The sequence below is a fragment of the Platichthys flesus genome, chromosome 16 (genome assembly GCF_949316205.1).
Source record: "Platichthys flesus chromosome 16, fPlaFle2.1, whole genome shotgun sequence".
NCBI classification, from domain to species: domain Eukaryota; kingdom Metazoa; phylum Chordata; class Actinopteri; order Pleuronectiformes; family Pleuronectidae; genus Platichthys; species Platichthys flesus.
The window spans coordinates 11729314-11747031 of record NC_084960.1 but is presented as its reverse complement, the minus strand read 5'-3'; the positions used below and the strand labels follow the sequence as shown (position 1 = coordinate 11747031).

The following is a 17718-nucleotide window of genomic DNA, read 5'->3' as shown; positions in this document are numbered from 1 at the left end:
ATGCCCTCATAGTACGTCTTAAGCTGCTGAAGTACAAATTGTGACAAACCTGAACAGTCTTTTAAATTTGAAACTGAGGCCACTATTGACTGGTTTCACGTATTACTGGCTCGAGGTGAGATAAACAGGTTTTTCTCAAAAATCTGATGTTGTGATACAATAAAACACAACTGTGCACCCTATACCTTCGAGGTTCTATTATAGTTTCAATGCTGCACAAGTGAGTCCACGTAAACCAACAGTTTCCATAACTGCATGCGTGTATGAGGTCAGGCTGAGGGCCGATTTGTTAGATTAAAGCTCCCTCTAGTGTAAGAACAAGGACAACTCAACACAAACAGTTTCAGTATTTTTAATCAGATTTTTTATTTTTTACTTGCATGGCTAAACATAGTATATACACATTTGTCTTTTGGAGATATTATAATAAAAAAGTGCATATATATGATAAAAAAAGAGAAATAAATTAACACAGAAGACTCTGACACTGATGAACTTTAAACTACTCAATTAACAGTTTGCCTAACAAATAAAGATAAACAAGAAAAATGTAACAGAGGCCCTACTGGAAAATTATATAAAACAAACAATCGCCCTGTTCAAATAATGCAGATTTCGATAATATCCTCATGAACTTAATACAGCAAGATGGCCTTAATAAGAAAAGAATTCACAATAAATGCAACATTATGTATTTTACAAAATGCTCCAGAACGATACATTACAAAAAGAACAAGTAAAAGATATAAAAAAAAAGGTCAAAGCAGAGATGTGCTGTGCATTTAGCACTAATGTCCTTAATGTAATCTTTAAAAAAAAAGAGACTCATGACATTCATTCATTTTACAGCTGTTTAGTTTCTGTACTATCCAGATACAAAATAACCGTTACAATTTGTTTCCTTAAGGTTCCCGTAAAGTTTCAATATTATCAGTTTGTAGTGTTTACATTTGACAGATGTCCTTGAAAGCCTCGTCTTTATGCCCTAAAAAAATATATATACATTCATCAAATTAAAATTATTTTGAGTCTTCTCAACAACTGTCCACCCAGTGTTGCTATTGAACCACACAATCTACAGAAGAAACCTAAATCTGTGGCTCAAATGTTTCTCACTTTCAGTGGTTATTGCAACTTTGATTTAAGGTGGTAAAATATTAAAAACAGTTTGCACATGATGGACTTCTTCTGAGAAGCCTGTTTGCATTTTAACAACTAGAGTGATTGTTTTATCCCCAGTTCACCAGTTATCAGAAACAAAAGAGTGGCACCGCTTTAGATCATTCAAAAGTTTACTGATTAACTGCCTTCTTGGAAATAAAAAAGAATAAAAATCACATCATGATTGTTCATTACATAGTGTAATATAAAACTATAAATTTGCTTTCTATCTTTATTGCATTTAGCCATTTATATATACTCATTTGTTTGAGTTGCCTACATAAGAGACCGACCACATCTTTGACGCAGCCATTGTTCTAAACAGGTTCACAAACCGTTTCCACTGAAGTGAAATAATGGAAGGCCTTTTCACAATACATACATACATTAGGCTATGCAGTAGCCGCATAGAGATTATCGCATCCTTAGTGTTGTCTCTGCTGGAGTACAACAGTAAATATTTAACATCTTGTCAACAAAAACAAAGAGCGTAACCTACCAGTGTAGTAGGAGCACCCAGAGAGCACAGATCAGCAGAAATAAACAAAACACAAGATAATGAGGAAAAAATACACATACAAATTAAATGTTAGAATGCTATAGGAAATGAGGGCATTAAATAGATTTCCATATAGGCAACGTTTTTTCCCTTTATCGGAAAGATGAGATACTATACATTTTCAAAACATACGTAGTTGTGTGCAAATGAAGCGTTGGAATATACCGGCCATGCTCTGCCTACTACTGTACACAGCTGCAGACTCTTGCATAGTCAATGAAATGCATGCAATAGCGTTTTCATGCAAATACTGCTTTCCCTTAATCATTATCAACTCTGTACATCGACAATGTGTAAAGTGAGGAACTGCAGTGAGGGGAGAGAGTGAAAAATCGTATTAAAATGCTTTTCTGTTACATCTCGCATTGATTTTTGACATCTTGTTGTGACAGATACGCATTTGGAAGAATGGAATGGTAAAGTACTCATTTGAAGCACAGTACTCGTCTGGTTTTAAATGGGATTTTGAGCTCTCAAAATCAATCATATTGCAGGTTTTTGTAAAACCTCAGCTCCCCTCCTCCAACTGATGCACATCAATCAACGAGATGATTGCTGGATTATTGCTTTACCACTAGTATGTTGGTATAAGTAGAAATCTTAGAGTAGGTTTTTGTAATGATTAAAAGCTACTGGTTGGAAGGTTGCTTGTCACGAAATTAATGCATGTTGCTGTATCACAATTCATATGGACATTCATATTATTAAATTATCAAACAATTTAAGAACTTTCGCATTGGTATTGGTATTGGTGCACAATACCACAGAGTTGCTACAGCATGAGCTGCCCGCAGTGAGCTTCTCAAACTGCATGTCTAATCAAATTTTACAAGCTGTAAAGAAGAAATCTTTAAGAATGCTGTGGCTATAATCAAAACTCTTATGGATAATTGTGAAATGGTTGGAAAACAAGGCAATAGGCTGCAGCGCTCAGAATTCAGTTCTGTTCAGGAACAGGGTCAAAAAGGGTTTGGTTGGAACTGGCTTCTTCAAGTTTGACGTTAAAACCAGCAAACGAGAGTGAAAAACATGAATTACATAAAATAGTCCTGCTTTGATCCAAAGTGCCATGCACGTGTTCCTGATAGAGTACAACATATAAAAGAGCAGCTATAGGAAAACCACTTCAATTGAACAATAAGTATGTCATTTTTACAGTGTATGAATTTTTAAACAACATACACAATTTTTCATATGGTGGACGTAGAAAGTTTCCGACAACTGGTTACAGGTCGATTGATGAACAGACAAAACAATCCCAGGTCTCCAGTAGATAACTTTTAAACTTCTCCATACTGTCATATTAGGACAGCACATAATTCAAAGTCAGGGAAGAATATTTTAATGTCAGTTGTGTTCCTCACCTAAAAGGTAACAAGTATTCTTATTTCGACCCTCTGACATGTCAGGTTTGTTGATTTTGATTCAATTATTTCTCAGAAACATACCAAGCTACAAGCAGGAGTAACGGTAAATATGATCTGTTTTTTTTCTGAATCTATTTGTTTTTCTTTGCACATAAAACTTCAGCAAAACATTTCTGAGTGGAATTTGAGTATTAAGAGTCATCACTCTCTTACTCGCCAAATGACAGTTTGCTGTGAATCTTTCAGTGACGAATACTACATTTTTCTTTAGAAACTGTAGAATTAAAGACACCATCCATCTTTTGCAAGTCACCAGACATAAGGTGAAGTCTCCACTTTGCACAGAGATACTTTATACATCCTGTGATGTAAAATAACAAACTAAATCAGCCAAAACTCCTTCACAGACCTTTTAAATAACATTCTTAATCTTTAATTGGAGTGGTATTTCCTCTGAAACCATCTGAGAACTAATGTAAACCTGGTTTATGCTACAGAGAAACAGCTGAGAGAAATACTGCAGATTATTTTAACGCTAAAATAAAAAACTTCTTAGTATTGACAAATCCACATTCATTCACTGAAAACATCCACTATGCTGGTATCTACTGTATGAATATTGCAATTTATTCTACAATGGTAAAGCTTCAGATTCAGGCCAGAATCATTACAGCCGAAGTGAAACTAACCTGCCTCTTCATTATACTGCTAAATTAGCATTAACCTCGCAGCGCCTGATAGTTGATCAAATTCAGCCATTCAGACTGCTCGCAGACAACACAAACAAAGATCTACGATGAACTAACTGGCTCATTATCAACATGTTAATTCAGCCTGATGAAGAAAAGAGAAAGAAGCTCGGCCCTCTCCGATGAGGTACCACAGGTTATTATGATAAACCCTGCCAACAGGTTTCTGGCTCACTGATGTTTACGTGGTCACAGTTCTGAACATCGGGATTTGAAAATATGTTCATTTAAAAACATCAGTGCCAGAACAGCAGTGGTCTGTTACAGCACCAGGAGGAATGAAGGGATGACCCCTGAAACCTTGAGATGAATGTACCCTTTTACCATTTCACGCCTAAAGGCCCATTGACTCTTTACTTTACGATATGTCTTGAAATCATGTACAGACAACATATTAAAAATGAGATTCATTAAGTTTGTGTACGTATGCATATACATATATATATATATATATATATCTATAACTGTTCAGGGTAAGAGGAAACTACTTTACCTATACAAAGTGCAAACAACATAACATTCCTACTCAGTGATGCATACAGTAGTAGACTACTATGTTGCCAAAGGCAATTATTTGTACAGTACTGAAAGGCGCTTGAGATCATTTTCATGTTGCTATTGGAGAGGAAAATAAGTGGGGTTTATACTATATACTTATGTCAATATCTGTACAGAAACATGTATATAATTATATATATATACATTTTTATATTTTGCATTTAAAGGGTTTCATTCCAAAACACCATCTCTTCTGAGGAAAAGAAACACACTCAACTTTGATAAGAATCTAATAAAATACAATTCTGTCAAAAAGGTACTAATATTAAACAAAGATAAAGTTTTGCCTCAATTTTTCGTACCAATTCTAATTCTTGGTCTGGTCTAAGAGCTGATTTTACCTGTGTACTCCACAAATTCTCTTATAATGTTAACAATGAAGATTATTATTTTTGGACTGCCATTCCATATTGATCCTAGATACTCTCAACACAAATATGAAGTAAACCAATGCTATGAGGTGTTTTGAGACAGTGTGTGTGTTTAGACTGCAGGTTTTAAAACGATCAACGGCCAGTTTGACCAGCTTAAACAACCAATGAAAACTTGATGAATGCTTTGTCACAAGTCTTTCGGAATGAAACTCTTTTGTGTGTGTGTGTACTTGCATTTCTATCTTTGTGAGGACCTGAATATTTGTCCTCATGAAGTGAGACCCTTTGTGTAATTGTATTTCTATCTATGTGAGGACCAGAATGTTTGACCTCGTGGATTGAGGACAATTGGCCAGTCCTCTCTTTTGTGGGTTAAGACTTGGTTTCAAGTTAGGGGTAGACTTAGGGGTAAGGGTTGAGTTTAGGTATTTAGTTGTGATGGTTAAGGTAAGGGTTAGGAAATGCAAAATGTCCTCACAAAGACAGAAAAAAAAGTATAAGTGCATTTGTGTGTGAGAGCATAACAACTGTTTCAGTATTTGTCCAGAGACCATTATCACTGTTGTGGTTCTCTTCCCACTGTTTTTTAGTTTGCATTATAGAGGAGCAGTGAAGTTTGGGCATCGTCAACCAGCTATTTTTTATCTCACATGAAAAATGTGAACCTCTATCAATTAAAAAGATTTTACTATACAAGAAAAACTGTGCATTGCTGGTGTGTACAAGGTAAAACTGTCTCTCATCCTATCGTTAAAAGTGGAAGAAGCTGCATTTCAATCCAAGGTTTTCTGCCTGAATATTTTTCGTAGCTATAACAAAGATCTTTTCTGAAGGAAAGATAATTGGATTTCAAGATTGCAATGGGGGGATTCTGTCAGCTGTCAAACAGGCTTGGAGTGCTCACGATCAAACTGGTTTTGCTGCACAGCTGAATGCATATAGCATGCTTAGGTAACATCCATGCCAGAATACATATATCACCCTGCCAATTCTTAAAGGTGTAACAGGTAACGATACAAAGTACTCAAATAACTCGAACTGTAATTTTACCAGGAGTTTTAGCCACCGAAAAATGTTTAAATGGCTACAGTGCTTTTTATTGAGTTCAGCTTTAAATACTCCAATGCTGTTACCAAGTAGTCCTCTACAATCAACGAGAGTGTAAACAACCACAACATCCAATGTGTCTCTTTACAAATACATCTGATGCTCTCTGAGACGTAGGCACAAAAAAAATAGCTGCAATATGTACGTTCAATATAACTACAATGAGTTTATCATTGAGGCCTCTGTGTTGTACGTGCAGGAGATTGCATGCTAGATGACAGCTTTCGGGAAGATGCCATCCTTTCGAGAGGCTTCTTCCCTTTTGTGGGCGACTTGAGACTTACGTCAGAAGTGGAAGACTTGGACTTGCCTACATTTAGTAGAGTGCGACTGAGAGAGCTGGGGGGCTTGGAAGACTCTTTTGTCTTTGACTTAGTCTCAGTAGATGTTGGTGAAGACACAGCATCTCCTGCCTTTCCATTCTCAGCAACGATTTCCTGGGCTTGACCATTTTGCTTGCACGACTTTTTAGCAAGCAACGAGCTTTTTCCCAAATCAGCCGACCGGCGGCTTTCCCTTTGTCGAAGGGCGCTCTTGAAGAAAGACAACCCTTTCTCCTCAGACTTGCTGTTGCGCTGTAGGTCCTTGGTGGACACGCTTGGTGATCGCAGGCTAGTTACAGAGGAGCTACTGCTTGAACTCCTGACAGATTTCTTTTCAATCCTGTTGCATTCCCCACTCTTAGAGAGCGAAGAGCGAGCTACTGAGCTGCCTCGGAGATTGTTGACCAGAGGGCTAGTGTGCATAGAATCCCTGCTGTAGCTCCTTTCCACTAGTCGTTTACGACTACTCAGAGTGCTTTTCTCTGCGACACTGGCATTTTTATTTGCAGTTGGTGAGGGAGAAGCTGAGGACTGAGGTGTGGATCGGACACATGGCTTATGTTGCGGCGTTGCGTCTAGAGGCTGAATTGCTACCTTTGTTTTAGAGGGAGTCCCACTGGGTGTTGAGGTGTTTTTCTTGGCGTTTACACTCTTTTCTTTAGTATTTCCCACCTTCTTGCCTTTCACAGGTGTGCTGGAAGACGTCTCAGGGGTGGAGGTTTTCTGGGTTGAGCACAAACGTTTTTTGGAAGTTTTCTCCTGCTCCACTTTGCTGGTGCTCTTCGTGGAGCCTGTGGTTTCAGCCTTAGAGGCAAATCCTCCAATGCTGCTCTTTCGTTTCTGTTCTTTGGAGGGCGTCGCTTGGGCAGGTAGTATGTTTTGGTCTATAGCTGTAATCTGGTTGTTGTTTTCAGTTGGCTCATTTTTGGTGCTCTTCTTTTCCACTGGAGTGGGAGCCCTGCAGTACACCATGTCTAGGAACTGCTTATTGTTGTCCTGGTCACTTAAGTTGCTCTCCATCATCGACAATGGCGTCCTGCTGCCAAAGTAGCGTTCATGTCGACTATAGCTGCCAAAACACGAAGTGGAAACCTTGTCATCGCAGGCCTCTCCTATCCTCTCCAGAGGAGGTGAGCATCGAGAGTCGAGGGAGAACCGTGAGGGCGAGTTGGATCTCATATGAAGCTTCGCAGAAAGAGACCAAGATGGTTTTACCCCACTGTCACTGAAGGCTAAAGGACTAGCGATGGACGACCTGGAAGACAAGCTCTGATGCTGAATGCTCCTCACAAAAGGGCGGGCCGAGAATCCACCTAAAAACAGGGAATTATTTCAGAAAGAACAGACTATTTTGGATCTCAACATAAAAAAGGTGGCTGCATAGCTAAATGCATTAAATAAATCAAAATGTATTCTCTATTGAGAGATCTGTTAAAGCTGCAGATAAACACCAATTTGCCGGACCAACATTTGTGGGACTATACTAACCCTGTATTCTGGAGGTTTACATAAAGCCTACATTTACATTAACCACAAACAGCAGCTCAGCCAACATCGGCCTCACATCATTTTTAAATTCAAGGTTTCTGGCTCTGCAGAGCGGGTTGTCTTGTTTGACTTCTTCTATCTCGCACTACTGTTTTTTGTTTTCTCTTAAAAATCTCTTTTCTGACTTAAAAAAGACAAATACTGCCATCTTTGAATACCAAGAGAAATATTTCTTTTAATCATTTAGGTCTATGACAAATGGTCTGCTTTGCATATATTGTTTTTTTCTTTGTAAAGTTTTATTTAGAAACTAGGTAAGCAAACATCTAGCATTATCTAAAAGATGCTAGACTAGAAAGCATAAACTTTCAAATATGAGTCCGATTTGACAGGAGTGTTTTTATATAGAATGTAAATGAAGCTGCATGATAAATAAATATACAATCTGATCTGTAATACAATATAATAATAACAGTTGAAGGAAAAAAATATCAGCATCTGTCTTACCATCATCCTCACTGCGTTCCACTGGAAACTCAACCGACTCGGCCAGTGAAGCCAGAGAGGTGCGTCTGGACGAGGCTCCAGAGGCCAAGCTGGCAGGCCGGCTGCCAGGCAACCTGTTGATCCAGTGGTCACACAGGGAGGAACTAGTGGAACCTGTGGAAAAGACAATTATTTTAATTGTTTAGAGCCCTGATGAAACAGTCTACTTAGTTATTTTCTTCAGATAAAATGACAAATGCTCTATGGACATGTGGTAGCTGATGCATTAAAACATACATTACAATTATAATTGCTCAGAAACAGAATAAGGATTTATGCTAATTAAGACAATTATTGTTCCCGGGCTTCAAAGCACAATGGAAATACACCACACTAAAGAACATTACAATGTTAGGTTCTTTCTATTACTCCTCAAAAAAGAAAAACCTTTTGCCAACAATTTTGTATTATTCATGCAATTCTTGCATTAGACTTACACTTAGCTTTCACACAGGTTTTCATTACAATATGAGTGGGCACTGACCAGCAACAGAGCTGTTGGCCGACCAGGAGGGAATAACTGTTCTCCTCTGGTAGAAGAGTATATAGGCCGTCTGCTGACACACGTCATCGTCAGCTACTGGGGTAACCTCACTGTCATCAAAGCAGTACCACTGACCATCAATGGAGTTCTTGCAGTAAGCTGTACACAAAAAAATTTGATTATGAGCAAAAACTTCATGATAACTTTTATATATCACCTTTAAACTCCTACAACTCTGTATTACCAGTGTAGTGGCCTCCGTGCATATTCCCATGGTGGTTGCACACAGCATAAAGGTCATAAAGGTAGTCATCAGGGTTTCTTCCCAGGCCATAGGGTCTCCTCCATGGCGACCAATGGGAAGGTAAACTCCAGCTGCTCTGACTCCTCTTCACCACATGAGGTGCCATGTCCATGCCCATCAAGGGGAACCGCACCATGTTCTGCATCTTTACCCTCCGGTCCCCCTCCTTAGAGAAAGCACATTTTAGGTTTATTCCCAAAATAAGAAATGAGGTTTGATATCTGTGACCATTGTGCCAAAAATATATTTGTTGGTGCTGTAGATATTCTGAGTCACATTTTGATTTATTTAAATGAGCTGAAGTACCTGTCTGAACCTCTTGAGATGGAGTATGAGTACATCCGGCAGCGTCCACAGGCTGAGCTTAATGCGGCCCTGCTGCAGCTGCTTGCAGTGGGGACAGCGCCAGGCATCGTCTGGGGCCAGCTGAAACACACACACACACACACACCGATCAACAGTCATCAAGGACGAGCTCTGACCACACTGCCTGTAATAGGAGGCCCCAAGTTTTCCACTTACTGCTCTCCGGTCTCCTCCAGAACATTCCCAGGCAAGTTAAACCACTATGTTTGTGTAGGTCCATGCTCAGAATCCAAACATGGCATTAGTCAAATAAGTCAAATAAATGGTAAGATCCAGACAAGTGAAAGGCTTTTTTACATTTTTGGAGAATAATAATAAACCATCGGGGAGGAGCCTTGAGGCTATACTTCAAAATATACCACTGATATATGCAGAGGCCAAGCTAAGATTAATTTAATCATGTCAAACTACTGACCCTGCAGTAATGGGCCGTGTGTATTAGTATGCATGTACCAGCTGTAAGCCTGATCGAAATGTTACCTGCTCCTCCTTCGTGTAGAGCTGAAAGCACTGAGCGAGGGTGCAGGCCTGCGGCTGGTGATGATGTTCTCTGTGCAGATACACACTCTCAGCATCGGGAATGTACTCCTCCTCAATGTGTCCAAACAGACTGTGGGAGTATGAAGCACAGTCATTCAACAGTTTAGTCATATGAGGATCGCAGGAAACTGCCTCGAGATTTTGTGTGTTTTCCTTTTTCTAAATTATTTGTTTTAAAAGATTACAATAATGCATGTTTTTTCTAGATAGTCATACTTTTGATAATAATACTGTGACACTGTGAGATTTGGGAAGAGCAGCAGCACTAAATAGGCTTGGAATGGCATCACTGACAAATACCTGCACAAACAATAAATGGAGGAACGGTTGCGAGCTTGTTCCGGCCGCCAACTCGAGCTGCACCGCTGTAATCATGTGACATACCTCACTCTCCACAAACCTCTATAATACACACACTCCCAATATGGTGATCTATTTAAGCTGCAAAGATTTTCGATAGCTCCCTTTGTTAACGCCTCTGCTGCCCTGCATCCGTATCGATGCCAGATTCAAACTGTCGACTGCGACGAGGGTATTAAAGATCAAACTCTCTAGGTTTTGCTGCTGAAATCAACTTTTCAAACATGAGTTGTCGCACTGAACTCTATAAATGAATGAAGGGATTCGATCACAAGCTATGTTCTGCACATCTCTGCCATGGAAAGTGTTGTCAGGCCCTGACGTCTGAAGAAGTATGCATGTGTGTATTAACCACACAAAGTAAATAGCTTAAGTGAGGGGATAAAAGCAGACGTGTTGATTGTGTAGGTGGAACTGCAGACATTTATATTACGAAAGGAAATTGTGTGAAGGGAAAATAGTGGGAGGTACATTCAAGAGCTTCGAGGAGGGAGAGTCTTGTAAACCAGCCTTTGTTTGAGGTGTTGTAGTGCTTTGTCGTTTCAAACAATGAATCACTGAATGTTAAATGTCAATTTTAGTAAAATGTTGCCTCACCTTTAACTTTAGAACTGTGTTTAACAGACAGAGGAAGGTGCAGTGACACATGTGCAACCTAAAGTTTGTGACTGTGGCAAGTAATAAGTGTGGCAATAAGCAGTGACTAAATGTTGAGAAACAGTTGTGAGGGTTGGATGACAATGATGACATGTTAAGGATTAAAATGTTGCAACATTTTGGCTTTGTGACGTCGCAGACTCTTGGCTGTTTCTCCTTTCTCTATCATGGCTGACGCATATTAGAGTAAGGCCAATGGACACCAACCATAACACGTTTGTGGCCACCCTCGTGATGCCTCATGACCCCCCCCCCCCCTGTCAAGACTCAAGTACAAGTCTTACAGCAGAAAACGTTGACTTCTTTTGAACACAGTTTTTAGGTCAGGTGCTGCAACATGACTGCAGCACAAATTTCTATAAATAATAATAATTTATGTGACTTTTTGTGACTATTTCATATAATCAAATGTCTATGATCGTGCTGTGGATATTTTTATTTATTTAATGAATTACGTTTAACAAAATTAGAATAAAATAAAACATTCACTGAAAAAAGTTTTGGGAATTTAATATAGTAATCCCAATGTAGATTAAAACAAACAAATGTCCAAATGCAGCTTCCTATAATTGTGTGTAGATGAAACAACATTAAAGACAGACAAATTAATCATTGTCACTCACTAGTCCTTTGTCTCTTTGTCCCACTCGACCACTATCTTCACATGTGGTGGTCCACCTTGTCCACAGGACTTGTACGCTCTGTGACGGGAAAAAATGAAGTTATTTCGGCAGGTGAGATTTATAAATTGGATTTTATATCTTCTGTCATTGATGTCACTGTGGGCAGTGAAAAGCTCTTTGTGGTTGTGTGCCGCACAATGCACAAGCAATTTAATAACGGGTCAGTGTGAGAATTTTTAATCAAAAACGACCTAACAAACTGACAAAAAACATTTCTGTTGCAGTTTCTTTTGTAGTTATTTGATTGTAATTATACTTGAATGATTTAACTTTGATTCACACACACCTTTATGGACGAGCAACGTTGGAACTTGCTCTTTTATTGGGAACTTATTTGGGTTATAGGCCAAACTTGCTAAACTGGCGTGTTGAGAAACTGTCAAGAATCCTGTTAGGGCATGTCATCCAAGCAGGTCTCTGAGAGAACTATAACTAATGTGCGTGGATATAATTGTGACCTCACCCAGTTACTCTGCGAGATTATCTCATCCTCTGTGCTCATGTGTAAACAGTGTTTGCTTTGTTTTGCATCAACATCATTTGTGCAGAAAAACGCAAAAAAATGGAGAGGAAAGTTGCTCTCAAAAATATGACATTTAGTTTTGCTTAGGTTACTGTACTACTCCACCACAAACATTCAGATTTCACACACTGGCGTCAAATATCTTTTTTGTGGCTTTGTCTGGCCACACCACAGTGGATGAAATGTTTGGCTGGATCTGACTGAGCTGTTTTTCCAGCTTTTCAACATGAATGGAGATGAAAAGTATAATGTAAATAGCCTGGGATTTATGATATCAAACACTCTATGCACATACACATACTATGTTAGGAGAGGTATCATTTTTTATTTGTTCTAAATTAATTGCTGTATAACCGTTTGGTCAAATCACATAAAATATCCAAACTGACCTTTCCACAGTTGGGTGACACAGTGGTCGCTCATCTTGGGGAAGGAGGTAGGTTATACCAACGACGCCAACCACCCGAAGACTGAAAGGTCCCACCTGCACAAAGAGACACCATTTAAAAATAAATCTGTGAGACCAGTACATATGACAGAAATGGCATATTTTTTCCATTCAGTTTAGGACGTTGCCTGTTTGTTGCTCCTCTACCTGAATATAGACCCCAGGCCTCAAGAGATGACGCATTTTCTCCAGGATCTCTTTTTGGAGACCGTCCCAGGTCACAGTGCGCTCCATGTACAGTACAAAAGGCAGGCCGAACCTAAAACCACACAATGCACAAATAGAAGTTATTAATTTATCTTCTATGCTTTATTTGTGTTATATTGAGAGCCAAATCTTTATTATTTACAGGAAAAGAAAACTTTTAAAATATTCAATATCAATCGCAGAACAGAATGTATTTCGAGGGTAGTACCTCTTTCCTTGGTGACCAGAACAGGCTCTGTTACACACCAACAGGATCATTTTTTCTGGTCCAAGGTTTTTATTGGGTGATGCAGTAACAGGAGTCATGGCCCCCTGCATGAATGATGAAGTCCTGCTGATTTCAGTCCCATACTTCAAGTTGTTGTGGTTCAGGTTTGCAAGGAGACTTCCTGTGATAAGATTCAAAAGGCAAGTCTGGTTAGATTCCGTTCCAATAGTGTCATTTGAAAACGAAGAACATTTGCGAAATATGACGAAAGCGTCACCTCTTTTTGTGCGTAAATTTTCCAGTTTGAAGGTCTCTGGTGTCTCAAAGGCAAAGATGGAATCGCTCTCTTGAATGATCTCCAGATCATCGTCGTCATCACAAAATGAACGATGGAAGCCATCAAAGTACATTTCAGTCAAAACAAACTAAAAAAAGAAGAAACACAAATCTAAACATATGTACCACTCCAATATGAAATTGCTTTCCTATTATTTTTCCCAATAAACAGACATCTCAAGATCACTTCTTATCCCACCTTGGCTGTCGGTGACATTTACTCTCATGGCGTTTTCACCCTTTTGCTTTTCATCAATGTTAGCACTCAGTCGTTCCTGCCCTCAGGACAAATGTGTATATTAAATCGTTTCCTCTCCAACAGTGTATTGAGCTCGCTCTAAGAGAAACCTGGTGCAGCCTCGCTGTGTGACTGTAAAACACTCTCACTGTGGCAGACCCTGAGCTAATAAGTGGTAGAAATGTCACCTGGTCCATTGGGATCTTGGTCTCACGTGACACAGCATCTCGGAGGCGATAGACAGTGCTGTTGAGGGGAACAGCAACTCCAATCCTCATACAGTGAGAGTACTTCCCCTGGTAGACCACTGTCACGTACAGGGGCCTGGCAAAGAGAGGGTAATCATTTACTAGACATGTTTGGCTTATTTTTGTTATACTATAACCACAATGACATCTTGACATATGCTCTCCAAAACAACAACAAAGATTTTGTTATATTTCTTTCCTTTTTATTACCTGCATTGCACAAAGCCTAAAATGAACACACTGTTATGTTGCTTTAAAAATTCTACGTCTGCTCCCGAGGGCACATGCGTCCAAAATCTGTTAACTGAGACTAAAAATGGTCCTTGGTCGCAGCAGTGCGCCAAACATTAGTCCGGTGTGTCCCTGTATTGGATGGAGTCACTCATCACAAGCTATAAGGACCTGAACAGAACTGAAGTTTACTTAGACTCATACTTAAACACATTGGAAATGTGACAAACACACTACGATGCAAAGCTAAAGCTCATCTAAATAATCACCATCCAGTTTAATAAGCTGGTAGCATATACCATGTGGAGACTGAGCTGCAGCAAATTTTGTAAACAGAACCAGAGAGTCTGTTTTATTTACTGTTTTGGTTGTCTGTGGTTAATATTCATTTAAACATTCTAAATCATATTCTCATTCAAATGTCAGACTGAATACTATTTAGAAATAGGTTAATTGCCCTTTGACAAAGTGGACTAGCATGATTATGCAATAATATAATAATTATACGCATCAGTGGTTAAAATAGTTGAGCAATAATACAATTTATCGAAATAACTTCTGGGAGGAAATATTGTCCAACAATTTGTTATTGTGACCGACCTACATAACTATTGGGGAAATCAGTGGCGATACACAGCCCTTAATATGTAAATATACTGTCAATGAAAAGTTATAATAGGTGTGTTATTGTGGAGTAATGTAAAAAGTTAGTTTTACATTGTGACTGGGCAGAGGGAACTGTTGCTCCCACTACACCCTCAACAACAAACCAGGTTACATTCTTCCTTAACCACCCACACAGAGGTTTTTGCTTGAGGTCCTTGTGAACTTGTCGACACACACATCAATGAAAGGTGTCACCTTGTTGAAAAACTTCTACACACTTTGTTTGCTTATATAATAGAAAAGGAAGCAGAACAAACATACTGCAATTTTTTTTAAAGCTGTAGCCCAGCTCAGGTGTGCACTCACCGTGTGTGTGGGAGTGGGATCGGTAAGGAGATGCAGAGGAAGGGATCGAACGTATTGCTCTGCTTTTGGCAATGTGGGCAGGTTAGAGACGACCTGTTTGGAATATAAAATCTCTTACTATAGCAAATACCATGGGCATACTGTAAAAATTAAAAAAGCTCAGGACTTCTGCAGGCCAAGAAACCTACCTGTACTGAGCCTGGAACAGTTCTTGTACGAACGAGCCAGCAGAGAGAGGTAGAGAAGGCTCATCTATGCTTTCATCGTCTTCTTCAATAGGGGGCTGAACAAACAAACAGGTTTTATGAGTCAGATTTAAAAGTCACGAGAAAAACGGACTCTCATGTTTCCTAATCTAGCATTAAAGCCAGAAACCCTTCACATGCTCTGTTGTTTTTCACTTGTACCATTGAACCAAGTCGAAACAAGACAAGGCAAGTCTGGTTCAACTGCACTCTGAGAGCAAGTCATTCGTGAGAAACACTGAGTCACAGAAATGATTGGAACACCTGTGAAATAAAATGCAAGGCAGCAAATTACAGGTGTGTGGCTGAGCAGCGACTGAGCAACTTGGGGAAAAGTATTCATTCATCAACGCAACCACACACAGTAAATGGGTTTGAAAGAAAAACAGAGGATTAGAGGAACCTCCAACAAACGCACACCAGACATCTTTATTCACCTTTATAGCGGGCCTGCTGTTGGGGTTGACTGTGTTGAGGTCCTCATGCACTCTGTCCAGCAGCCACAGCAGAAACTCCTGAGCATCGTGCTGAGAGTTCCCTTTAAACTGAGTGGCATTTTTTGACACCGCGTTCTGCAACAAAAGGTGCAACACAAAGGTTACAACGCCTGCTAGGTTACAAAAAATGTTACATTAGCAGCAGCAGGAAATGTGTTATTGTCAACATGGTTTCCACAGATATTGAATCAATGTGAAGAGACATTACAGATGATTTTACAACACAAATGTCTTATAATGTCTTACATCCACAAAGGGTTCCTGTGAAGAATCATGATGCAGATATTGTGTTTACCACCAATGGCATTTAAATAAATAATTATCGTTATAAATTATTTTACTGAATTTACTTAACGGAAATTAGCTGTGACTGTCTTCTCTGATTCATCAACTTTACATAATTACTCTAACGCAAATGAATAAGGTTGGTTCAAATGAAAGTTAACAAGTTAGATTTACCATAATTGACCACTTTGATTTGGAAAAAAAAATATAGTAAAAAAAATAGTGTAATTAGTTTGTGTCACCTGAAGTAGTTTCTTCAGTGTGCAATGACAGTTATTCTTAATGACCCACTTGTGACAGCAACTTGCCTGGTGTGATCATTCATGCCCCTCTTACCTTGAAGTCTCTGCTGTGCTGTGGGGTGTATTCAAACGTCCATAAAGCCCGCACAAGTCCCGACAGCTGCTCTGTGACCTCTCCTTTGGCCAGGGGTCCCTTCCTCTGCAGGTGTAGGCCATTAGTCTTCGGTCTGTCCCCGTCCTCCCCCTCCTCGCCTTTGTAGTGCTCCAGAACCAGGTACTCAGCGAAGAGTTCGGTGTTGCTGAGGCACTGCAGGATGGCATTCATGAAGCAGGTATTCCCGTGGTTCTTGAGCCCTGACACCCCGGGGACCCTGTCTCCGGACAGGAACCCCCCCATGTCCCCATCGTCCATGGGCACATCTTTGCTCCCAGGCTTGAACGTGGAGAACCCTCCATCGTCCTTGTCATCCTCTGCTTGTACTTCCGATCCATAGTGGGATAAGGCTGTCAGGGTCCTCAGGAATCTGCTCATGAAACTGCCCACGGATCGCACAGAGCCTCGCCTGAACAGCTTCTTGCTGAAGCTCGACTTCTTGTCCTTGTTGGCTTCTTTGCAAGACATGATTTCTCTGTGACAGGCGAACAAGTCAAATGTCTGTGATGCGCCGGGCGAGATCCATCACAGCGGCTCCCACATGCAGCTCCATCCCGGAATGTTTACACAGCAATACCGTCCACGAGGTACCGTTAAAGACGTGGAAACGAATATCAGCTGGCGATCACATTTTAATAAAGGTATCCTCTTATAACGCAGACACGCATCAGATGTTTCTTTTCACTTGTAAATTAACGTCAGCATCTCGTACACCGCAATGTAGCGACTGCGACCCGTTACGTAAAAAGCGTGAGCATTCCTCCGACGGCCGCCAATGTCTGAAATTACCTTGATCCTAGCGGTTCAACTTCCTGCCCCACAGCAATGAATCAACATCGGATCTGTCGAAAGCGAAGACAGCGGTGTTAGCTACCCGGGCTAATGCTAGCGCCAGATACAATAACAAGAGCCGCAGAGACAGCGACAGTCTCCTTCAGCGAGCGTGTCCACGTTCAGCCGAAACAGAGAGTCCGCCATGATGTGCACGTAACTCCAGCTGAAGTAGCGACCGAGTCCGACGTGATGTAAATCTCACATTTCTCACATATTTGGAGGCACATTCGGGCTAAAATACCACATATCGTTTTCACTTCTTCTTCTTCTTCTTGTTTGTGTTGGCAGCTGGTCGGCTAGTTTGCCGCTACACAGGCGCCCCCTATTGGGCTGGAGCCAGAGCAGCCGCCAGCCCTGTGTTATATTATGGACATTAAAATATTATATTATATTATATAAGGGGTGCATACTGACTATGACTAAC

General features: G+C 40.1%; 1 protein-coding gene across 1 annotated transcript; it reads right to left on the bottom strand.

The window, feature by feature from the left end:
• Nucleotides 1-336: 336 nt before the first annotated feature.
• On the bottom strand, nt 337-17551 carry usp31 (ubiquitin specific peptidase 31). Its single transcript, XM_062408180.1, has 16 exons — nt 16401-17551; nt 15720-15854; nt 15226-15320; nt 15038-15130; nt 13775-13910; nt 13290-13437; nt 13013-13193; nt 12745-12856; nt 12539-12633; nt 11567-11644; nt 9867-9996; nt 9327-9446; nt 8961-9186; nt 8717-8875; nt 8194-8346; nt 337-7511 (listed from the first exon to the last, which is right to left on the bottom strand). The coding sequence occupies exons 1-16, from the start codon at nt 16926-16928 to the stop codon at nt 6046-6048; spliced, it is 3855 nt and encodes a 1284-aa protein (XP_062264164.1). The 5' UTR covers nt 16929-17551; the 3' UTR covers nt 337-6045.
• Between the last annotated feature and the right edge of the window lie 167 nt (nt 17552-17718).

Bases quoted from the DNA above. Each gene is read 5' to 3' on its own strand.
- usp31 (XM_062408180.1), bottom strand. From the start codon at position 16,928: ATGTCTTGCAAAGAAGCCAACAAGGACAAGAAGTCGAGCTTCAGCAAG. The intron at 15,855-16,400 runs GTAAGAGGGGCA...CTTTTGTTGCAG, and splicing joins AGCACAGCAGAGACTTCAAG to AACGCGGTGTCAAAAAATGC. The intron at 8,347-8,716 runs GTCAGTGCCCAC...TCTTTTCCACAG, and splicing joins GGCCAACAGCTCTGTTGCTG to GTTCCACTAGTTCCTCCCTG.